This window comes from Nipponia nippon, unplaced genomic scaffold (assembly GCF_047370975.1).
Source record: "Nipponia nippon isolate SJK-2023a ecotype South Korea unplaced genomic scaffold, ASM4737097v1 scaffold_8, whole genome shotgun sequence".
Taxonomy (NCBI): domain Eukaryota; kingdom Metazoa; phylum Chordata; class Aves; order Pelecaniformes; family Threskiornithidae; genus Nipponia; species Nipponia nippon.
The window spans coordinates 25,102,460-25,128,729 of NW_028262402.1; the positions used below are offsets into that span (position 1 = coordinate 25,102,460).

General features: G+C 37.8%; 1 protein-coding gene across 4 annotated transcripts in view; it reads right to left on the minus strand.

The window, feature by feature from the left end:
* FBN2 (fibrillin 2) overlaps positions 1-26,270 on the minus strand; it is a 180,680-nt gene that overhangs the window by 101,771 nt on the left and 52,639 nt on the right. For 3 of the 4 annotated variants that reach the window (XM_087741306.1, XM_087741307.1, XM_087741305.1), the window contains exons 7-13: positions 24,378-24,503; positions 12,246-12,371; positions 10,324-10,476; positions 9,315-9,548; positions 8,318-8,455; positions 929-1,048; positions 254-379 (exon numbers count right to left, since the gene is read on the minus strand). In XM_087741306.1, the coding sequence (XP_087597432.1) occupies positions 254-379; positions 929-1,048; positions 8,318-8,455; positions 9,315-9,548; positions 10,324-10,476; positions 12,246-12,371; positions 24,378-24,503 (1,023 nt within the window). The remainder of the gene's footprint in view (positions 1-253; positions 380-928; positions 1,049-8,317; positions 8,456-9,314; positions 9,549-10,323; positions 10,477-12,245; positions 12,372-24,377; positions 24,504-26,270) is intronic. The other variant, XM_087741308.1, reaches the window with a different exon arrangement.

Below are 26,270 nucleotides of genomic sequence, written 5' to 3' on the forward strand. Positions count from 1 at the left end.
TGTTATTCCTGGTACTGAGTTACGTGGGTCTCTTGAGGACAGATGTAGCTTCAAAACCAAAAATTACCTCAAGTTTTCTTTGAAATCATGCAGTTCCGTACAATAACTATTTGAATGCAGGGGCTATAAGTTCGCCTCAGGTTGTATCTTATTTCAAAAAAGGTAATCCTTAACACTCCTTAGTTGTAGTACGTAGTACAATTTCTAGAATCACCAAGCTAATGCCTGCCCCATTATACAGAAGAGTTCTTACCCACACAATTTTTTCCATCTGTAGTCAGTTCAAACCCAGCATTGCAAATACACTGGAAACTTCCATCAGTGTTTACACACCGGCCATTTTTACAAAGAACACCATTCTGAATGCACTCATCTATATCTAAGGCAAAAAAAAAAATCACACAGTCAGAGAGTTACTGTAAGATAAAAATGTATATAGTGACAATTATTGTTTTGAAAAATACTGGAATGTTATTTAAATATTACTTAGAAAAAAAATTTCCAAAGATGGTTAAGAATTTATTCTCATTGCATCAGAGATAGGAAAAGTATTATTTTACAGACTTGTACAATAAATGATACAATGCTACATTTTATGATGCTCAGCAATTACTTTATAAATACTTTTAAAAACCTACTCACACATTCATCTTCGTACTCACATAAATATGTACCTGTCATACTAATAGTGTATTTCCTGTTTTGTAGAACTCCCAGCTGGGGAATTCCCTGGCCAAGTGACATATATTCGAGAATAATGGATAAACGTTAAAAGACAACAACAGAACAAATGGAACGGTAGCCGAGAACTAGAGCTGTTGGGATTTACTGAAATTGCATTGCTAACTACTTTTTGAACTCCAATGGGATCTGACATAAGGGGTCAGAACATCTGCAATGTCAGTAAACATGAAGCAAATTTTCTTACCAATGCAAGCTTGCTTGGTCGGAGTTCTCTGGAAACCTGTGTGGCACTTGCAGTAATAGGAACCAGGTGTGTTGACACAGTCTCCATTAGAGCACGGGTTTGATGTGCATTCATCAACATCTGTTGGCAGCACAGAGGAGCATTAGTGACTTCACAATGTATACAACATTTTTTTCAAGTCTAGAAGTTTCTAAGTGAAAAAGACAGTAACTAACAGTCAAATGCTAAATACTAAAACTTGTTCTTGGTGCAAAATCATTACTTTCTTAAGAACACAGAGCTGTTCTTAGTCAACTAGGCAGACATTTTTAAGAAGTGAAATGCTACTACATCATTTATACGCATCTTGAAAGACAAAGAAAAAATATGTGTGAGGATTTTGAGACATGGGATCTGACAGTTGCCTGGTGAAAGTGAACAACACTTCATTCAACATAGTTTCATTTAACTGAATAACCATTCATTCTTCTTTGGAATAAACCCAATATGAATCAAAATTGGCATTTTAAAATCAGAGCAAATCATGGCATCCAAAATTCCCCCATTATATTACAGGTTTATTGTAGAAATGTGAGGAGGAGCCACACACCAGCAGGAGGGATTCTTAATGAGACCACAGTCTGTGTACCACATCTCAATTATTTATGGTCCATTGCATCCTCAATCCCAGTCTTTGCATTTGAGTAATGCCAGACTTAATCTAGCCCTTCTCTATAATGTACCTTACTCTCCTTTCCAAAGTTTTTTTTGTATTTGGGTGCAACCAAACACACTTTAACCACCTTAAATCTTAAGTAACTGCTCAGAAATAACTCCCACTTGACACAGGGCTCTGAAAACTTTAACTCCTTTCAAGAACACTTCCCAAATTTGATCCCCAGTGGTTACCAATTAGTCCACTGTGTCTTTGGCCCAAGACAGCTATTCCCAGCTCTAAAATAACACTGATTGTTCCTCCCCATTACGCTTCTCTAAACCACCCAGGATCCTTGCCCTCTGTGATCCGGGAGCAAAGCAAGTGCATCCCCCTGGTCTGGCAGGCAGGACTGCTGGCTCAGTATCTCCTGCAGCTACCAGAGGATGACCTGAGCAGCTGCTACAGCTAAATTCACAGGTTACAAACTGAATGGATTCCTTGATGAAATACTCCTTTCTTCATCAATCACCTTTGCTAATTTGACTTTTTTCCCTCCAGCTATGCCTGCCATTTCACTTATAGGTCTGAAATTACTCATCTCTTCATTTAGGTAGACTTTAACACCACAAAGCCAATGCTGATTTGTGGGGGTTTTTGGTATCTGGCTGTAAGCTGCCATAGGAAGCTGGGGCTAAGTAAAGCCACTGCTGATCAGTTCTTAGTAATGATGATTTTCCCATGCATTTTGCAGTGTACACTACCAGAAACACCAGGAAAAACCCAGGGTAATTTTGCTGATCATTTGTACTCATCCTTTATCAAGGTCTAGTTCTAAAACCTAGCTCATTGTACCTTGGAAATAATGGGATGGAATGAGAAATTAAACTTGTAAGAATATTTATATGTTAAATAAATGTGTACTTCTAGAAAGTGTTGTGCCATGAATGATCTGATTCTAAAAAATGGCAAAAGGTTAGTTTTGTTCTAATTTAACCATAAACAAGACCACATATTTCACACGATTTACTGTGTTAATGCATACACAGTTAAAACCAATAGCATCAATATACATATCAAAGAGATCTGGGTTTACCCATATCCCTGATTTAATGAGCTGGCTTACAGCACTCTTGTTGCCTAGAAACAATCAGATCGTTTTGGGTAAACAGTTAAATGAATAAAGACAAAGCAAATGGAAGAATCAAATACCTCCTCTCACCCATATTTAGCTCATTCATATTTGCATAGCAGCTGATAGCACCACTCCAGTAAAATCACAAGAATGAAGCAAGATAAAGAAAAGAGAAATTCAGAGCGTTAAACAGAATGAAGAAAACAGTAACTGTATCTTTATACTGCAGTAGATTTCTATGTAATTATAGTAGTTCCCTGCTCTCATGCTTCTCTACAGTGCTTGGCTGTCGGGATGCTCCTTCTCATGAGTGCTAGATTGGGTATTTTTTCCTTAGTGCTCAGCTGTTATTGGGGGGTCAGGGAAAATCACACATAATTCCTTCAGAAAAAAGTCCTCAGCTACCAACAAAATGTCAAACTCTGAATCAGATTTTCACATTAATGTTTTGTCAAATGTCTTAATTCAAATTACTTTACCGTATATTTATCTTGCTTTAGTACAGGGGAGGACAGGGGGAACTTATAAATACTAAATATGGCGCTCATCTATTCTGTTCAGTTTTCCTACAGAGAATGACATTTATGACTTTATTATAAGCTTCAACTTGCTTCGTCTGTTAAAGAAAACATGTTCATACTAAAAATGGATTTCACTGTAAATTAATTTATAAATTGTACAGCAGGAATGCAGTGTTCCTCTATGAAATAGTTGACTTAAGCTTAGAAAATCCTTCCAAAGCCATGTGCATCAGATGATTTCCATATAAAATATGCATCTTAAGATGGTCTTATTTTTATAAGCTCTTGATAAAAGAGGGAAAGGCAAATATAGGTTAATATAAAGGAGTTGTTGGCTTTGAGTTTGCATTGCAAGCATACATATTCTGGCAGCGTAAACATGAAACATCTGAGACAGAGATATTTAACCCATTTATTCTGTCTCCCAGGACACCCCTCTTCAGTGTCAAATATTTCTCTTTTACCACTTGCATCACACTTTTCTCCACTTTTCAGTGTTTCATCTGTAACACTTGTCAGAGTTTCACTATGTGCAGTATGGAACTTCCAAAACCCCCTCAAGACTTACCGTGATGAGTCTGAAGGTACATTATAAAATTCAAAATATACAGATTTGTATTCACAAAACAACTAAAATTAAACACAGCACAGCTACAGGCTTGCTGCCACTTTGAAAGTCTCTACAGTTTTATCCAGAGTTTTTAAAAACAGAGTGAAATAAGGAAAGGTAATAATATTACAGCTGTGTATGAGTTTGGCGAAAGGGACTGACCATTCAGTCTCAGCTCACTTAGGACGCTTATGGTCCTTGACCCATCAGGCATGTTCCATCATGAGAGCAGCATAATACAAGTTTAGGTCAGACAGCAGTATGTAACACCATTATTTTTTGATTTGTCAGGATAATTTTGAAATAAGACTTTTCATTAACTCTATACAAAAATATCTAATGATTTCTGGCTTCTTAATTTATTGCTTGGGGAGTGGGCAGCCAGAGAGATAAAGCAGTATGGAAGCAGTGTTCGTTTATATACCGTTAACCTTACCCCATGCAGTGCAATGTAACTGTTCCCAATGCCCCGGGACTGTTCTTTCAGTAATGAGAAAAGTATCCAAGTTAGATTCAAGCAAGCCTTTAATTTCATTTAATATGTATTTGTACACACAGAAATTCCATGCAGTTAAGTTCCTGCCTAAATTTCCAAGACAACTTCCTGTCTGATTTATAGCAACTACCATTCACAAATCACTGATTCATTGTGGCACTTAAGATACTCTGGCTACTTCTTTATAACACAATTAGAAAATAACAGTGAAACAAAGCTGCGTTATCGAAGATAAATATTCATAAACTATACTCTCTTATAAAAAGTCTTATGAATACAAGCAGCTACTCAAAAGGCAAACCACTGAAGAGTCAAAATAATTAGTAATGACTGATTTGTTTCACAGAGAAAAAAACAGGCAAAATGACACTTAAACTTGCTGAAGTCATTATTGTTTGTTTTTTTTTTCCCCTGCTTTCAATCTAGGACATTACTGTAGCTGGCAGAGCATCTTCTGCTTTTGTTAAACCAGCTGAAATTTTTGTTTTGATCCCAGTGCAACCAAAATTGCCTCAGTTTTCAGACTACTGTTTCATGCTGAGGTGTGCATCAGAAAGTTGAGACTAAGTTCCCTAAGTGAATATACCTTTCTCCTGGGCACATAATTGTGTGTTAGAGAATTAAACAGGTCAGTATTTTTATTTTCCATGCACCTATCATTCTAGTCTCACAGTTTTCAGGCACTTTAACCTCAAACTGAAAATCAGATACAACTTCACTATTATCAGAAGCCTGGAGTGGAAGGTGAAGGGCGAGGCTGGTGGCCTACAGGGTAACCCCACAGAAGAGAAAGGGACAGAATGCTAGCCAGCTGTTAAGAACACGTTATATCTTTCTGCCAATCAAATTCAGCACCCAGACATGTAATTCTGATGGGCCTTTTAAACCACAGATGGTTGCCCTACTTCATTTCTTCATGCACAAATTTTTCAATGAGATTTGAAAAATAAAAAAGTTTAAATCCATACGGCTTTACTTGCTGCAACCTCAGTATAAAGGGGCACAAAGACAGAGAAAATGAAGCTTTTCACAATAAGCTCAACCACAGAGTTTAAATCCTGTTCTGGACTAATCCCAAAAGTTATTTAGGCTGAGAAGCCAAAAAGGAGCCAAAGGCACAATTTCTTTTGTGCCAGTGGTTACTGAAACTGGTGTTCACTAAAAAAAAAGTCTAAAAGGTCACCCAAGCTCAGATGAGGCCTTAGGTTTATCTACCTCACTAAATTTTCCTAGTATTATTAATTCCTAGTATTTAATCTGGAGTTACCTCTTATTTAGGAGTTAACCTTACCACCTGCATCAAGGTTTGGTTTGGTTCGCCTTTATTTTCCACAATTCAGTTTTAACTAGACTCTTAACTTACATATGCCACTTTATCAATATATGCATTCGATTAATAATCAATGCTTGTTAATAGTATCAAACCATACTCATTTCTACCTCGGTATTGGCATTTATTTTCCATGCTTTGCAAATTAAAAAAATGGCTTTGTGAGTTCAACAGCATTCTAATCTCATATGCCACAGTGAACTGCTACTTAATCACATGCCACCTTTATGCTATCTGCTGACATGAAGCACAAAGTAGCTCAGTCAAATTTGTCCTAACTTAATAGGAAATGATTTTCGGGACAGGTGACATTGTGACATGTATGCAGGCTCATTTTTTACAGCTATGTGCTCTTTCAGTATTTCTTCATGCAGAATAATTCTTTATAAGCATGAGCAAGCATTTATCATAATCACACTCTATCACTATGTTATTTATCCCTGCTTTTTAATGATTTGAACACAGGATGGTTGCCTCAAAAAGTACAGTTTCAAAAGGCCTTTCACTTTTTCCAGTTGCTAGCTTTGTAACAAACATACATTCAGATTTTTATCATTACTCTTCTTTATGTCTTCATTTGAAATTAGAAAGCAAAAATAATAAAAATGTAATAAATATATTGTGTGTTCTCAAATAGATAACAAACATCTGTGTGCTTCAGATGATATTTTCAATTTACTTGCCCCCCAAGTAACAAAGAATATGAACACAAACTGTGAACTAGATTTCATCAAGAAACATTAGTTCAATATGCCAGCTTTCAGAAGATGCTCAGCACATTTCAAGACAGTTCCTCAAGAGTCAAGGTCCACCACAGTCAAAAATATTATTGATTTCAGCAATGCGAAATTTAGTGCTGGGAACAAAAGTGCCAGGGCTCTCTACACACTATGAAGAAAGAATAGCCATGCAAGACAGATTTATAGTATAACTCCCACTCCCCACTTACAATGCACTTATAGCTCCTGAGGCCCAAGGATGCAGGAAGGGACCAAGCCTCTTGAATTTCCCAGTCAGAGATCAGAGGTACAGAAAACTCTCACCCAAACAAACAAAGCTGAAAAAGTTGGGTTTGCTACACCATAGAAGACAACTCGGAAGAAGAACTGTAACAGTCCGCAAGTACACAAAAGTGCAAAGAGAAAGGTACTGGACTGTTTTCCTTGTATACTGTGGACAAGACAAGAAACAATGAGCTGAATTTTTTTGCAAAATAGTGTTTAAATTAGATTAGATGTTCTGAAAACTTTCTGGAAGTTTGACTATTGGAGCACTGCAACTGTCTGGGGAAGTGGTGGAATCTCCATCAACTGACATTTCTTAAGAAGAGGGTGTACAAACAGTTGTCAGGAGAGATTTGGCTATAACTGATCTCTCTGGTGCAAGAGAATGGCCTAGCTAAGGGGACTCACAAACTTTCAGTTATATCAAGTTGATTTCAGAAAGGAAAACAGAGAGGTAAACATGGTAAGAAACAGGGACATCAAAGGAAAAGTACTATTCAACAGTTGTCTCATTCCACCTCTCCAGAAGGCAGGGTGCCAAGCCAGGTAGGTCCTGATACTCAGTCTGCAATTCAGCGGGAGGTTGAAGAATTTGCAACTCAGAGATGCAGTGTTCCCAGCTCAGCTTCTGGCTGATACCCACTCTGCTGCACGTATGTCAAAATTTGCCTGTGCTATTCTCACTTGCATATCGTAAACTGTGTCATCTTGGATTAGAAGATTTTGTTAAGGATTCATGTAGCTGCAATTTTCTGTGTTCCTTTGTTTCTATATTTTCCTCTAATCCACATGCATGCTAGAAATTGATTCTAAAAGCATAGTTTCAGTGAGAAAAGCCTATCGCTAACAAGCTCTTGTATAACATTTTTCATGCACAAATCTCAAATCTCTTTATAAAGAATCAGTAAGCAAATGTTCAATTAGAAATATAACCAGACCTTTCTATTTAGGATCCTGTACTTTTACTAAGCTGTATGCTGCATACAGGATTCTTCTCCACACAACTACCCCACAAGAACCCCCAAATTTTGTATTTTCCCTGAAATACCTGATGAGCCTTTGACACTGCAAGAGTGAAGTCCACAATAACTGAATAAAAGTGCAGAATCGCAAATTCAGCTCTTGTTATAAAAAGTTAGCATTCAATATTTTCATATGAAATGCAAATATAACCAAAAGTTAATTAATGCATTTTTAAAATTATTTTATATCTTTCAAACTGGTCATTCATCCTTATGAGTACGTAAAACATAAATTCTACCCTTTGTTATCTTGAATATAACTTGACACTAACTCCTGTAGCAAATACAGAGCTACATGAGCATAACAAAAGAGAACATGGAACAGAACTTACTTTACTGAATGTGAAGACAAAAATGTACAATATCCATCAAGTACAGGAATACTCAATACCAATATCTGGGATTAAAGATTTCTTTTTTTTTTTAAGGAAAAAGATAACTCTCATGAAGATTTTAAATTATTCTAGTGTAAGTAATATCATGGTCTTTGCATGCTCTTTCACAAGAGCAATATCATTAAATTAATATGTATGTGGGAGAAAAAGAATAAGCCTTTTTTTAAAAAAAAAACAGATTGGAAGTGGAAAAATATTAGCATTTTAAAAGTGAATAATGGATTTTAGAAATGTGCACTTACCAATACAATCCCCATTTTCATCCTGCTTATATCCCATGTTGCACTCACATCGGTAACTAGAAAGGGTTGGTGTACAACGTCCATTTAAACAAAGGTTGGGATGGTGCTTACAGATGTCTATTGTCTGATTGAGTATTGCTGATAAAAAAAACAGAACATAGTACAAATATTCATAGTTTCAAATAGAAGTAAATATGAATATTATACTTGGCTTCAGAAAGTATGTTATCAGGTGCATAAATATATCCGTCAAATCAGGTGTTTTTTCCAGGCACTATCTGTTGACACAACAGTAAACTAACAAAACCAAGTAGCTCTCAGAAACAAAAAACACATTAGACAAACAGTCTTAATTATGATTTACCATCTATATGTATAGGCTGATGAGATTGTCAGTGGCCTCATGAATAAACCACAATTTGGGTGAAAGTTAAAGCAGTCTGTTCCTATATGTTTACTATTATTGGTGTACCTGTCTTAATAATACTCCTTGCATTTTATTAACTTTATGGTTCTGATCCTAGAGATGCGCTTACACGTTATAAGCAACTTTACATACACGAGACTCCCCTCTGAATATTATTCATTTTGGGCTTTCAGTCAAGGCAGTGTTACTGCAGAATAGGTAAGTTTTACATTTGGAAGAACAAGGAAAGAGAACAGCTTATTTTAAACCCTGGTGGTTTTTTGAAAACACTTAGAAATTTGGAGTTTTATTATCTGACCAAGGCAGATCAGCAAAGACAGCACAGGCTCAAGGGCTCTATAACTGAAGTGACAAAAAAAACCTCTGCCTCTGAACTGCTGTTAAAAATAGGGCTCCTGAACTTCCTAATGTACCAACTGAAGTCTCTGAAATGTGCTTGAAAACAAAGGTGGGTTTATGTGTTAAGAACACCATATCATTTCCAGACTAAAAACTAAGCAGAAAAAAAAGGAAAAAATAGAAGGAATAAAAATAAAGAGAGAAACAAGTCACAACAATGCAAGTACTTACTTAGTCCTGTAATTATTGGGCCATTTCCAGTGGGACCTTGACCACCTGTCCCTACCCCTGCTCCGCCTACACCTGGGGAGAAACCATTGCTTCCAGGGATGGGTATAAATCCTGCTCCTCCTGGGCCGTAGCCATTGCCATTGCCACTGGGAAGGAACCCATTGCCTCCTGTCCCACCACCTCTGGAACCACCTCCAGCAGGAGTGCCATCCACACAAAGTCTGCGGTGTTCATCTATTAAACGGGAACACACAGAGAAGCATAAAGTAAATCGACACTTCAGAGTCAGCTTATATGGAAGATACAGATCTTTGTATGCTACAAAAAACAGAACACCAGTTCCTCATTTCTTTGATATTAATGTGTTCCTTCTCCCACTCCTAATCTCAGGCAGATCCCATGATTGTGACAGGTGCTATTTAAGGAAGGACACGAAAAATAATTAAAGGAAATATTGTAATTTACAACTATTTGTTGAAACCTTTTTGTTGATGTATTGCTAGCAGCACTGTAACTCCCTGGTCACTCAGAGATCTTGATATAAATAAACTGAAAATACGTTTCACTAGGGATGTGGACTATTGTTCTGTGCGCAGAGTCAAAAGAATAAATGAAATACTGATGCATTTCTAGTTCAAAGTAACCCAAAATTTAATGGAACAAGGGAGCAGCTGTTCCTTTAAAACAGAATGAACTATGGACCCTCAGAGTCATTTCCTCTTTGAGCTTGACCACAAAATATTTCCCATTTGTCAAGAACTATTTCCAAAGTCAACAAAAGGATGTTACAGAAACTAGGGCCAAACAATCATGGACCAGAAAAAAAGTGGTTCACAGACAGTAACATCAGTATTAAAAACACAAGAATGAATAATAATGCAATTCCTGACTTTCTTTTTCCATTTGGCCTACATTGTAAAGCAGTTTAAAATATTCCAGTGATCTCCATCCCAACTAGAATGGACAGCAAGAAGGAGAACACAAACCAACCAACCAACAAGCCACTCACCAGATCCTCTGACAGGACACATCTCTGGAACAGACCCAATGGCCCAGCACCGGCCAGACTCACAGCAGCACTGCCTTTTGGTGAACCTACCCGGAAGCTCCTGTGCACAGCGGCCACTCACTATGTTGGAAAAACATGTACTTGCCCTCTGATCTGGAAGTTAATTTAAAAACAAAACCAAAAATAGTAACATGAATTCTCAAAATTACATTCCCTTATTCAATTCATGTAAGGACTAAAATGTTTAAAAAGTTGTATTGAAAACAAAAAACAAAACACCAAACCCCCAAATACCCCAAAACACACCCAATAATTATCTGAGGTGATCAGCACCAACGCATTCCATATTTGATTTACTGCAGGATCACATCTTTGCAGTGACACTAGTCTTGCATTAATCCAACATGAAATCTTAAAGTCTGCTCAAGCTAACAGGAAATACGGATGATACAAAAGGTGCAAAGCAATACAAATAGAAACTAGATACAAATATATAAAAAGCCTATTATGGCAAAAATTGAGACATTTCATGTAACAACTGCAGCATCAGTAAATTCATTTAATGAAGTTTTCCTTGGTGCAGATGCATCTGACTGAAGAAATGCTACCCAGTCTGCTCTGCTCAGTAGACTGAATGTACAACAGTATTTCTAGTAGTGCCATGTGCAAACTACTCTATATAAATATATCAGTGTTTATTATATTCTAGTTCCTTCAAGGACACATTCTAGATCTTTTATTGCCACACTCCTGAATGCTGACTAGGAGAAAAGCTCAATGAATTTGGAAAGATATGGTACTAATACAATATGGTACTAATTACAATAACTGAGCACATCCTGACATTTTGGTTAAAAGCAAATATTTATCTTAAACTGGAAAGAATAAAATAATTTGTATTAATAAGGATTACATTCTTCACTTTTCTCCTAAGTAAAGGAGAAATTATACTTCGAGAGTATACAAATTCTACTCCAATGATATAAACATTTAAGACAAGAATTTTCAGACACATGTTCATTTAAGAGAAGGAGACTCTGTGACATAAGGGCCTGCCCTAGCGGACTAGGGCATGTGATTTGTGTGCAATTGGTTTTGGGAGCTGACTTTAGAAACCAGACTGTAAAACACTCCAAAATCCATAGAAATTTTGATCATATTGGAAATCATAGGTTCTTGGTATTCCTGAGGCTAGCCACAATAAATTTGAAGTTTGGCACTCCTCAGATGAACCTGGATAACAAAAGCTGGCTACATTGTGGAAAAAATTATCCATGTGAAATCACTTGTAGTTCTTGTGTTGCTACTGGCTTACATAATTTCTCTGTAATTCAGAAATCCCTTCAGAATTCCCATCCCTTTCCCAACATGAGAACAAAGTGCTTTGAGATGTCTGAAATAAGAAGAACCATGTGAGATCTAGAAAAGACACTATTATTAGCAGTTGTTAATGTTTTTTACACATGGTATGCAGTATTTTTAGTTAATTCATCAGAATGTTTTATACCATATATTTGACACATGCAGCTGTATAAAAGAAATTACCACATGTGAAAATATCAGATGCAGGTTAGAGAAACAAATATAATTAACATTTCCTATGTTTGCCTAGACAACAGAAAGATATTAATTGCTTTTTTCCTAAGAAGATACAGATCTCAGGCCGGAGTTCTCATGCTACAATACAGTTGACACAGAGCGATCTACTTATCTACAAAAAGACGGTTGCAGAGGCAATCCTTATCAGAGGAGGATGTTATGAACTTTAAGTAGCTGGATCAGAGATACTAGTGAATTAGCATATAGCGAGGTCCCGGCGTGGGGCGGGGAGTGCTATATGGTTGGGACAGAAGTTCTGCTGCTGCTGTGTATTGCCTTAACACCCCTGAGAGCTCTAAAAGCCTACAGGGTGGAATACCTACCAATACAGTGGGAGCCATCTGCGGATGTGACATAACCCCGTGGGCAGATGCAGAAATAACTTCCCACGGTGTTAGAGCATTCACCGCCTTCACAGATTCCTGGGATGATGCTGCATTCATCAATATCTACCCAAAAAGGAAAGGACATAGGATAATTAGCAGAGCACTTCAACATACTGTGTTAAAAAGAGGGAAAGACAGCTTTTCTGAAATGAAGTTGTTATTCAACTTAGATTGAATAACATCTTGCTGGTATTTGCATACTGCAAATAATTTTGTTTGCCTTCAAATGGAGGCTTTCCTTATACGTTCAAGGGGTGCACCACTTCAAGTCACAGAGTATGTGATAGCAGTCTGGGATTTCCTCTAAATGACACATACTGAGTGCCATCTCTAGGAAGCACACAACGGCTACAATGCAATAGCAAAATACACATCCTGCTTTTGAGCTGAAGGAAGGAGGATGCTCCAGCAGTGAAGCATGACAGCTCTGGGCTCCTGCGACCACAGAAATATTGCTCATCAGATCTGACTGCTTTCTGGCCTTCTAATACTCCAACTGTAAGCAAGAATTTTGGCCAAGCTCTTCAAATGTGACCAAATGTTGCACTTTTAATTTTTTTCCAGATATTTTTAATCCATTCAGATGTTTCTTCTAACTAAAAGCAGTGGTCTCATCTGAACACTGAAAAAATACATATAAAGCAAGATGTCATCAAGCTGATCAAGCTGAAGCTGGCTTCACAAAAGGCAGATCGTGACTGACAAATCTGGTGGCCTTCTATGATAAAGTGACCTGCTCGGTTGACATGGGGCGAGCAGTCGACATTGTCTACTTGGACTTCTCCAAGGCCTTCGATATGGTTCCCCACGGCCTCCTCCTGGAGAAACTGATGCGCTATGGCCTGGACAAGTGGTCTGTGCAGTGGGTGAGGAATTGGCTGATGGGTTGCACCCAAAGGTAAATGGCTCTTTTTCAAACTGGCAACCTGTCACAAGTGGGGTCCCCCAGGGATCGATATTGGGCCCAATGCTATTCAATATAGGCCAATGGCATCCTGGCCTGTATCAAGGATAGTGTGGCCAGCAGGACCTGGGAGGTGATAGTGCCCCTGCACTCGGCATTGATGAGGCCACACCTCGACTACTGTGTTCAGTTTTGGGCCCCTCACAACAAGAAGGACATTGAGGTGCTGGAGTGTGTCCAAAGAAGGGCAATGAAGTTGGTGAAGGGTCTAGAGAACAAGTCTTATGAGGAGTGACTGAGTGTGCTGGAGTTGTTCAGTCTGGAGAAGAGGAGGTTGAGAGGAGACTTTATTGCTCTGTACAGCTACCTGAAAGGAGGTTGTAGCGAGGTGGGGGTCTGTCTCTTCTCCCTAGCAATAAGTGATAAGACGAGAGGAAACGGCCTCAAGCTGCGCCAGGGGAAGTTTAGGTTAGATATTAGGAAAAACTTCACTGAAAAGGTGGTCAAGCATTGGAACAGGCTACCCAGGGAAGTGGTTGAGTCTCCATCCCTGGAGGTATTTAAAGGACGGATAGACGTGGTGCTTGAGGACATGATATAGTGATGGACTTGGCAGTGAAAGGTTAACGGTTGGACTCGACGATCTTAAGGGTCTTTTCCAACCTTACCAATTCTATGATTCTATGAATATCTTCATAAGCGACCTGGATAACGGGATCAAGTGTAGCCTAATGAAGTTTGCAGATGACACCAAATTAAGTGGGGAAGTAGATACTCTGGAAGGGAGAGCCACCCTGCAGGAAGATCTGGATAGGCTGGAAGAGTGGGCTAACAAGAACTTTTTGAAGTTTAACAAGGACAAGTGTAAGGTCTTGCACCTGGGAAAACATAATCCAGGACTGCAGCTCAGACTGGGATCCACCTGGCTAGAGAGCAGCTCCGTGGAAAGGGACCTGGGGGTCAGGAAGCTCAACATGAGCGAACAGTGTGCTCCTGCAGCCAAGAAGGCCAATAGGATGCTGGGTTGCATCAAAAAGAGCATCACAAGCAGAGATAAAGAAGTCATTATCCCTCTCTACTCAGCACTTGGCAGGCCACACCTGGAATACTGTGTACAGTTCTGGTCCCCGTTATACAAAAAAGACGTGGACAGGCTGGAGGGGGTGCAGAGAAGGGCCACCAAGATGATCAAGAGTCTGGGAAGCCTGCCGTATGAGGATAGGCTGAGAGAGCTGGGTTTGTTCAGCCGTGAGAAAAGGAGACTTACAGGTGATCTCATCACCGTGTACCAGTACTTAAAGAGGAGCTACAAAGAAGATGGAGACTCCCTTTTTACAAGGAGTCACATGGTGAGGACAAGGGGTAACGGGTACAAGTTACTGCCAGGGAGATTCCGATTGGACACAAGAGGTAAATTTTTCACAATGAGAACAGTCAATCATTGGAATAATCTCCCCAGGGATGTGGTTGACTCGGCTACATTGAACACATTTAAGACTCAGCTGGACATGGTGCTGGGCCATCTCATCTAGATTGTGCTAGAAAGGTTGGATCCTTGAGGTCCCTTCCAACCTGGTATTCTATGACTCTATGATTCTATGATGCATGAGCTGCTGTATGTAACAAGGGGCTGCTAGTGCACTTGGGACCATGACTGAGAGCACTGTGTGCCATCCCAGCACAAACTGAAAGCAAAATGAGGAGCTGAGGCAAAGAGAAGCAACAGAAGGAAGCAGTCTGACCATATTGTTAGAGATATGAAGTACAGCAGAGCAAACTGGCATCAAGAAATACAAGCCAGGAAGAACAGCATGAGAGAAACGACTGTCATCACCATTTATACAAAAAAAGCCATTTTAAGTAACCACTTCATTCTGCAGCTGTGACAATCTTTAGACATCTGAATATTTTTAGGGTTATTTAGTAACCTAATCTTGCTTTTAAGTGACCTCTGCACATTAGCTTTTCGAGTGGCTTTCGGTGAATCTGAACTGTGGCCCAGGTTTAACATGGGAGGCATTCTGAGAAAACATGGGAAAACATGGGCCAACTTTCTAGCTAGCTTGAGATGAGTTATGTTTTCCAGTTGGAATGATATGATACCACAGGTTTTGCACGGCCTGATACCATAGGTAGTCAGTCATAGGTAAGAGGCTTTGGCTTAACTTGTTTGAACAATCTGGATGCAGTATTAATTTAAATTAGCTTTCATATTGCAAAACAAAAATCAAAACAAAAAATAATCAGACTGCTGAACCCAGACTGCTGCATGTCAAATAATGCAGAAGAAGCATCAGAAAGAGCATATGACAGAAATTATCTTGTGATGACACTGTGAAGGTCTTTCCTTGTTAAAACCGCCTTGTGACCCCACAGACCATTCCTTGCACTTTTACACAGACCTATAATTTCCTTGGACTTGTCACTATAGAAGTTCTCTTGAAATGAATGACTGCTTGAGAAATAAACTTCAGCAGGTGTTATTACTTAGGAGGCTTTTACATGATGAATACTTTGCTCCCTCCCTTGCTAAATTCTCCACACTGAAAACTCAAAGAAAAGGAAGAGTGACAAAAAGACCTGGCATGCACAGGGACTATATCAAAAAGGTAACTCCACACTATGGGAAGGTCCACACATGAAGAATTCCCTTTAGATACATTCAAGTACTGAAAGGAAAATTAAGTTTTGCCACAAGGCCACTAAGTATGTGAAAACTGTGGTTTGTAAAGTGAAGGTATGAATAAAACAATCCCCTCTCCCACTGGCATGTTATTTACAGTGTCATTGTAGAAAAGATGATTTATCTTACATGTAACATGTCTTCAAACTTCCTAACTAATCCATACATATAAGCATCCTGTGGCCTTTGTTGTTTGTTTTACACTATGAAGCAGAGTCAGAAGAAGTGAAAATTTTGGCTTTTTAATAAGGTTATTTAAGCATTTCAGAGGACACAAAAAGTTTAAACTTTACATTAAAATAGTTACAAAATGATGGCAACTATTGCCCACATTTTAGACATCAGCTCAAGAATGTACAAAAGAAAGTGTCATTTTTGTAAAATCAAAACACTTCTAAGAAATAATGCTTTCACTTAAGACTTCTTAGCTACCCACTGCAGAGATTCCAGAATTCCAAATGATGGTATAAATCAAAACCATATAATTCCCCAGGAAATCTCAGAAATCTTGCATTAATTTACTATATTAAAGACAATATATATAATGTGGTGAACTGCTTACCATCTCATTTAATCCAATGAAATGAAACCATGTGTATAAATCAAAACAGAACCAGAACCGGCTGCATGCCTTGTTGAGATCTTTCATGCAGTTCAGGTCTTTCACAACCCATAAGTCTTTTAAACATGAATACTCTCTCCTGTATACACACACAGTCTGAAACATCACGACAGGTAAGAAAACCGGATGAAATGACAACTCTGCAGGAAGAGTTTAATTTTTCTGGAAAGTGACACATTCCTGATGGCAGAGTCACTGGATGTTCATGCAGGAAAACTCCCTTATTTTACCATCCCTTGAAGCACACCTTCAATCTCAAGGAAATACTACACTATCCTTTTTCATCACTACTGCAGTGGTTCCAAAAATAAATTCCAAGACTCATTCTAAAGTTCAGAGGCACCCATACTTTGATAAAGATATCACCAACATGGTGATCACAATTTACCAGCATGGAAATACTGTCTGAAGATGCAAATACTGTACACACAAACGGGATGGCACAAAGCTGGTAGCAACTGCCGCCAGTGATACGTGGACAAGTTAAATTTAAGAATCCCTATGCTAGGAACTAGTTACACAGCATTTTCAAAATATCTGTTACATTCAGTCACTCTCTTAGGGAGTGGGTGTTAAATGTTGCAGGTTTCATAGCATTTATTTCTTTTTGGTAGCTGAGGTACAACAGCAGCTATTATATATAAGAAAAAAAAACACAAGAAAAATGAATCTATAAAAATCTGACTGCTAAAACCAGCAGGCACTTGAAAACTGAAAGTTTCCCCTTCATTTTCACTCTGTTTGGCACAGGTACCTGCTACTTTAAAGGCAGTAATCTTAATTACAAGAACACAACACCTGATCTTCTACTAAAGGAAACTAAATTCCAAACTAGATGGTCATACAGTACAAAGCCCATTGAGGTAATGAGTAGGCGGAGTCTGTAGCACTGGCAAGTGAAAGACATAGGAAGGAAGTAGTTAGCCTCTGCAAACCTGCAGGAGGTAGACCATCCTTCTCACCTGGCTACATGCACAGGAGTTTAACACTGTCTAGGGCTCTTGTCCAAGAATGACAGGGAGCTGGCAAGGGAGGAAGTACCTTCCTGAAATCTGGGCAGTAACCAGAGTGGAAGGAAGACTCCACAGTCTTCTCCATGTGGAGAGAAAAACATGTTTTTAACCAATTAACATGGAGAACCCTTGTGGAAGAATAATATTCTTACTTACTGGAGCAGTACCAAGTCAGTGGATTTTTTGTTTCACTAGTTTTTGAGCTAAATCTCTGTCTCTGCTTCTCCCTCCCTCGTTCTTGCATGTGAAATTCTTTCAACAAGATCTCTGTTACCTCTGACTGGAAATTCTGAGACTTTACCTCAGAAAGAGCTATTTTTAGGATGGCTGATTGAAAAAGTTACTCAATTTCCTTCCTTGTCCCCTCCAAAATACATAAATTAATGGTCTCAGGGAAAATGCTCCAAAGATAGTAAGAGAGGATGCTGTCTTAAGGGTGAAAAAGACTGGTGGTGTGAGTGGCTGCGGTTCCAACGTTGCACACAAGATGAGAAAGCCAGGCTCAATGTAAGAACCAATTTAAATGTGTGGCATAAACTTTGCAGGTGTGTCTATTAATTGGTGAACTTCTGCCAAAAAAAACCAGCCTGGCTACCTGTCATCCAGAATTCATGACTTTTACTGCTACAGTAAGCAGGATTTTATGAATAACTGAATTAAAAGCACCAGAAAAGGGGCTCTCAACTTCTGAGTTCTGAAAAAGGGTTCCCTGAAAATAGTTTTAGTCTATAGCAATACCTGGTAGTATCAAATCTGAATAACACACAGTGTAATGAAATTACACATTAAAGCAGGAGAACCAGAAATAGAACTGTTTCTTTTAAAAGGTTCTTTGCATTTTGGTGTCACGTTTAAAAAAAAAAAAAGGAGTTATCCTGTGTCATATAATCCTAGCCCTTTGATGCCACTAGTACAGCAACATATATTTCTAGAAGAGCATCAGAGGCATCCTCCCAGAGTACCTTTGACTGTAAAGGGTGTCATAACTAACTAGATCTAGTCAAGGAGTATGATGTATTTTCAATTTGAGAAGAGTAAGTGGAACACATTTCTTAGATCCTTGAAGTACTGATAAATAGTCGTCCTTGTCTTACGTAAACGAGCAACCACAACTGAAAGCTTATTTCACCTCTCAGTTTATCTACATACAATCCATCTCTGAACAACCCATAGCTGTAGGTTCCATTAATTCTGGAAGATAACATCCTAAAAATGAACAGAATTTCATTCCTAAAAAGACAATGAAAACTCAATATATTGTAGGTCAAAACTTTTAGGCCAAAAAAGAGAAGGGTTTGGGGGTTTATTTTGTTTAGTTAAGACATCACATCAGTGCTTCAGATCTCTGGAATTTGGTACAACCCCTGTAATGGCCTTTTCAAAATTTTTTCAGCTCTGTACCCATTCCTTGAATCTTTCCATGACTTGCACAGTAGTGGACGGAGTTGCCCTGACTACTGTGGAAAGTCAGTAAGTCAGGAATATAGAAAAGCTTCTAAATAAAATCAGTAATGTTGAACCCTGATCTGGATTAATTTTAAAGGTCATATTTTCTCAAATAGCCTAAGCTACCTAGTTACATTTCTACACATGAGGTCTTACACACACACATTCAAGTTGTTCTCATATGCTTTGGAAAGCCTTTAAACCTTCTTTACTGATATACAATTGCCATTAATTTCTGAAAGGTCAGTGCCAGTCAACTCTAATCTGAGGCTCAAAATAAATCTGATAAGCCAAATATATGCCTTTTTTTCGCATTTTTTTTTAAAGAAACACGGGAATATAATGCAAGCAAATAGCCTAGCAAAGCAATGTTTATTGCTTAACATAGTTCTAGCAAAATCCATTATGGCACAAAAAGCACAATATGAACATTCCTACTCATTCTAACAATAGCTATTGTTTCCAGGAGGAATGACAGGAAAAAAATCCTAACCCACAAAATACGTCTGGATGTTTAAGGGCAAAGGATATAGTAGGGGATCTCAAATCCCTCCTTCTTAAGTAGAAGACTTGCTGTTAAATAAAGGTCTGAATAGTTAGTGTAAGATTCCAACCTCTGTCTCTGAACACTGGAGCCTTGCCTGGTTACTGACTCCAACTTGGACTTTGTTCATTGTAGCCAGCAAGTAATATTTGATCTGGTTTTCCATACTTAAAGAAGGGAAACGAGTGAGCACAATACTCCATACTACATCACTTCTACGTAATATTTTAAACAAAAAATGACATTAAAACAATGCAGTTTCTATTAAATAATTTCTCTGTACACAGGTTCTAACTCATAGAAGACCAATTCCTTATATCCTTCCCAATGGCCCAATCCATATATATAAATGATGTAAATGCACTCAAATGACCAGTCCCACTAAATGAAAGTGTAAGTGTTTGAAGGACTGGCTATAGTTTTATCCTATAAATCTCACACTGAAAGATTATGAATTCTCAAAGCCTTTATTGAAAAAAAAAAAAAAGCCTCAATAAAACTATGGCTTGGCTTGCAGTCTCTGCTCCATTCTTGGAATAATATAAGCATGGTATTATGCTGGTATAATTTTGGCATTACCACCTTGGCTGTGAAGCATGAGGAAATGGACAAGTAACAGTTTCATTATGTTTTTTTCCCCAGAAAAGATGGTACAAACTGGGCACTAAGGGTTGTTATCTGTATAATTCCCTGTAGGGAATTACATGACTAGGGAGGCTAGTGGGGAAGCTGTGACCAGGGACCAATTAGTACCTAACTTCTGCCACAAAAAGAAGTGGCAGGGGCTTAGAAGAAACAAAGCCAGAGCGTATGACCTGTTCTGCAGTAGTCTGCCAACAAAGCTGGAAATGAAACCCCATTGATAACTGAACTATGAAATAATAGCAACTATTTCAGACTGCAGATGATGTTTCACTTCTGTTATGCACGGTCCCATAAGCATAACAGATTTTTAAGCAGATATGTGTTAAAAATACATTCACCTTTTCCTGTGGATACTATCAGAGAGAACTGTTGAATAACATTTTTAACAATTAAAGCAGACTTTAACATAGGTTAAAGAAGTAGAATGCGAAGAATGTTTTCATTACTGTTTTCACAAGGAAGGAAACATTACTGAATAAGTTGTCCTTCTGGAATCAAAGCTGGAGTGCAGATGCCAGGCAGAAATATAACATATACAAAGTATCATGCATTTTTTTGGATCTCTATTAAAACATCTATTTGATGTATTTTAACTGCATCCTTGCCTGAGAGCAGGTATCAGGTCTCCTTCACATGGAGCTCTTCTAGGGTTAAGAGCAGTAAAGCATGAGCACTGCCGTGGGCAGATTACAGACATCATCAGAACAGGGACTTCATTTATTGAACTGAGACAGTAGTCTATCATTACAGATATCTAAATGCTGTCTTTGCTCTGATGATATATTTATCACATTAGAAATGCCTTTTTTTTAGGACTAACACTTCAACAGGTGGTTTGGGCAAAAGTACTATTGCTCTACTCCTGCTGTACAAGTCTCATGGAATAATAATAAATACACCATAACTGAGAGAATCAAAAAACCACGTGCACTTCTAATGAACAAGGATAAGTAACTATTCATCAAAAAACACAGAAGTTACTCTAACATTAATCATTGCATTTAATACTATAAAAAGTTGTAAACAGTCTCAAGCTGAAAGAGTCCTGCCAAAATAAACAGATCTAATTCAAAGAATACCAGTTTGAATAAAAGCCTTCCAATGAAATGTCTTGCAACTGACAACACAAATCCAAGATGAGTAACAACAAAGCATACATTTCTAATCTATACATTGCCTACACAATCAAAGACACTATGCATTTGTTTAGCTATTACAGCTGGTTTTGCTTCAGCTTTGAAATGATGAATTGATTATAGTTCTAATATTTTCAAATCCACTCTTTCAAGTGAGGCATCACAGTCACATTTTGGAAAACATTCAACATTTGCAAATTTTTTTCCTGATAGTTGTTTATATTTAATGGCATAATTACAAGTAAATATTTCTGAATTTTGTGTACTTTATGTTGTGATGCTCAGTAAACTTAAGCTTGAGTTCTACTGAAAGATAAACTGTATTGCCAGAATTTTTCAAAATCATGATAACTGTACTTATTATTTGATATCCAGCATAACACAAAATGATGGTAAAAATAGCCAATTATGCAAAGACAATTGGAAACAGTAGATGCTTATTCACTTCCTAAATATTGTGTAACCATTGCAGAAGTACATTTCTTAGAAGATAATGAGAGCATTAAGATACTAACAAAATTAATCATGTCAGGTACCTGACAGATTTAACGTGGGTATAGGTAGCTGTTAAGTTCACTGTGCCTGTGCTCTGAGCTGGTAGCATACAAGTTAGCTCTGGTGCACAAGTTATATATCCACATCAGTACAGCACCATGTCTGACCTGATAGTAGTGCCAGACAATGTTACATGAACTTAGTTATAAACTAAGTTGCATGTAATTGTTAACGATATCTACCAATTAACCTTTCCAAATGATTAGAGTCCATTATCAGAAAAAAGCAAGTAGTATTGGATTATTACTATACGTCTTCATACTTTGTGTCCTGACTCACCTATTACTAATGTCCCTGCACCCCTCACCACTACTACTCAATAAGGAAATAAAAAAGGAAATTATAATTTTAAGAGCCAGTGATCGAGTGACAGGCAATTTTAACAGAAGCTGGGTTTTTTGCAGTTAGCAGTGAATGGAAAGGGATGCTTTATCCTTTGGTCTTCTTTCCACATAGGTGGAGAGGAGAAGAAGCCACGTAAAGGGTCACAAGCTGATAAGCATGACATCCTTTTCTAAAAACAGCAGGAGCAAAGGATACGTGGTCTCAGTGACCTCCTTTCCACTTTTTCCAACATGAGCAAGCCCAAAGGAAGGCTTTGGAAGGGAAAACAAAGCACCCTGCCCTCTTTCTTTTCTTCTAATTATAATTCTCCTTCCTATATGCTGATGCCTCATTGAGGGCCTACAAATCTCTTCTGTCCTATCCAGCCACTCCTTCCTGTTTGCCTCCCTGGCAAGAAAAATCCCACTGCCTTTTGCCTATGGTTACATTCCCATTCTGTCTCCCACAAAAAAAAGAAAGATTTTACTAGGATGTGCTGCCCACTTTATGCTTAGCTCTGTTCCTCACAGGTTGCCATGCAGTACAGGGTAGATGAAATGCCTTGGATTTAATTCTCCCAAGGAAAGTGGCTCTGATTACAAATTTCCCTTTCAGTCACCTTCTTTTGTAGGATTCCTCACTCCACTTGGTGCCTTCTGGTTTCTCCGTCGACCCTGCAGAAGGCTGCGGAGATGGTGCCATACTGTCCTACAACTTTTCCACTGTTCTATTGTCTTCAAGGTATGGGGAGATTCTTTTTCCCAGTGTCTCAGCAAGGCTCCTGGTGTTCCCTTACTTCTAAAATGGCTCAAAGGGACCTGCTTTCCCTGTGAACAAGACTGGTCCCTGCAGAGTCCTAAATGACTGTGCATATACTGGATACCTATCAGCTCACTCTTGTATACATTTAGGTAGACATACATGTGCACATGCACAGACAGATACACAAGCTGCTTCTATTTCTCCTCAACCATGGTAAGAAAATCTCTGTTTCTATAGTTGCAGCTCTATATCTTGCAAACTGTTTCTTGGAAGTTTTTAACAAGATATAGCCAGGTTTCCCCTAGAAAAACTCATGACAGGAATATCATTGTGTACTAAGCATAAATTGAAGCTGGTCAACATAAAAAAAACAGAAGGTGGTGGAGAACAGGACCAGAGAAAAATACCTTTGGATATTTTTTTTACTTACTCTTTGGTATTACTTGCAACAACACCAGATGCAACATTTTCACTTATAAAATGTGATTCTCAAACTGATTGTATTACCCAATTTTTCTGTGGATTCTGTATTGTAGGCAAAACTAAGGAGAACTCTAAGACAACTTCCAAAAATGGCTATAAACCATGTATTTGTTTGTAACTGAATACTGAGTATAATGTAATATGGTCACATACTTAAATTGCTGCCTAACCACAAGCCAAAGCCTTGAACAAGCAGTCCTCTTATCTGTTTAACTTGACTGTGAGGGTACCCACTGGTTGGGATGAAGTTTGAGAGTTCCGATTTCTTTTGAAGGCATGGCAAATTCACTCAAATCAGTGAAGTCTTCATCAAACCCACAAAAACTCAGCAATTTTCTATTGCACTACTTTAAACTATACAGAATTGCTGCTCTTAATTATATCAACGTGTTTACTAAATAAACATGGTGTATGTTTATTAAACTATGCATATTAAACACGGTCTATTTGATTTTTCATCTAAAAAAGAAGGACATTTCCTATGTATTTTTTACTTACTCAGACTCTTCAACACAAACTGGACATAGCAGTAATTTCTTACATTCATTACCAAAGCTGCCACATTTGCTTTTCACGCTGTAGTCAGTAGGCTGAAAATACCTACCTGTACTAGAATATTTTGGACATTTTTGAGAAAACCAACAAAATCCTAATAACTCGGCTGCCGTTATATACTGCTCACAGATGCACTCTTTATCAATAGTTCTAAATTTTGAAACAGGATAAACACTGTCTTTACCCACGAGCCAGAAAAAAACATCTAATGCAAAATATGAACAGCAAAGTAGAAATGTACGATACTGTGAAGAAGAAACAAAAAGCACTGCATAGTGATGTTATGTCTCTTCATATCAGACACTGCAACTATTCTGAACCTTTTCTTTCATTACTAAAGCACTCTAATGCTTTACTTAACCACTTCTTAGGTATGTTCTCTGACAACATCACTTACCATCACATTTTTGAGTTGCTTCATTCTGTTTGTGACCAGCACGACACTTGCACTCATATGAACCCACTGTATTAATGCAGTTTCCTCCTTGGCAGACTCCAGGGATAGCCTGGCATTCATCAATATCTACAAAGACAAAAAAGAAGGATTACTTGACATAAGATACAAAATGTCATCATGGCATTTGCTGATAGACAGAGAGCTCTGAAATTTTTCTTAAAAATAACCACAGCAAACCCAGCACATCTCCACTTCAGCATCAATATAAGATATGGGAATAACAGCAGCAACATGACTCAGACCTTCATGTGTGTTGTTTGATTCCATCTAAGCTCAAAATGTATTACATGTATTGACTTATGACTTACATAGCTTTAAATATTTAATAAGTGTACTTAAATCAAATCTGTACAACTTACTATTGGTATCCCATGCCCTCAGATTGTTCCTTGTGTATGGCCATTACAAAACACAGATTCTTATTTTGAAAGGATCTCTACCTGTACATATGGACTACCCTCCTGTCCACCTTAACTAGCTATGATAATTTTTGCAGGATATTCTTCGTGGACAAAGTCAAACTACTCAAGTCAATAGAAAATAGGTGCTATTCAGCCAAGGTAAGTTGCATGGCAAATGATCTGCATAACTTTATTTACTGAAGTAATAAGTAGGGCTAGATTTTCATGGATTTCTTTAGGCTGGACTGTCAATGTTAAAGAAATGCTCTTAGAAAATATATTGCCATTTTCGCTTTACATCTTACTTTCAGTAACTTTCTGTTGTATTTTATTATGTGCTATTTCCAGTTCAAATTGTGTTGGGTTTTTTGTTCCCCACTTCTATTTGTTTATACATAAAACATCCTGTATTTCTGTACGTTTTTATACAATACTCTGACATGACTCAATGTGTAAGTGCAAATGAGCAGTTAAAATAATACCAAGGATCACAGAGGCCTCTATGAAATAATCATCAGTGCTAAAGCAGACTGAAATTCTTTGTACAGAAGGAAAGGGAGAATATGCTCCAGACTAGTGCATGATACACATATTATATGTGGGTGTTTAGCTTCTCAGTAGGTCTTTTTAAAAGTTCAGCTAATCTATAGCGATCAGAAAGTTCACAATTAAGCAACCGTACTAATTCCTTAACAACAAAATTTCACATGCATCCAAATGTTCATAGACGAGAGAATGCTTGGAAGTTTTGTTCCAAAACCTACAGAAGCTCTTCTGTGAGATTTCAGGTAATATTTCTTGTCATTTTTCCCTTTCACAGAAGAGGCAAGAATCAACTGATTTTGTTAGCTCTCCACATCACGAAACAGAAATAAAGCAAAGTGTCCTTTGCAAATTGTACAAAAGGGAGCCACATGGCTTCTGAAGAGTTTCTTCTGTGCAGAGGTCAATTTCATACTATTTTCTTGTCTTGGATTACAATTAAGTATGGAATTCAATTATAGCATTAAAGCAATACACTGCCTATTTTAAAAAACACAATTTATTTCACTCCTTTCTCCATTGTGATTAAAATATCTATTTAAGATTACTATCTTTTTAAAGCTTTTAGGAAAAATATTTTTCATCTTTTTTTTCCCCAGGTTTTTCATTAGTGCCAAATAAACAAAGAATTTTAACTATTACCCTGTTTTCCATTTACAGCTTTCCTGTTAGCTTGCATGCATAATTAAATAAGCAGCTGGTAAACTTTATTTAAGATGCAGAAGAAAGCATCTCTTTCCTCTTCACATTCATGTTTGTTTTCTTTCTCTCTACCTTTTCTCTTCCACAACCAGCTCTTTGCCACTATGAACGTGGAGAACAGTGAGATACAGATGGGGTAGGACAAACAGAATAATAGTAGAATACAGTACTCCTTTTCAGGAGGATG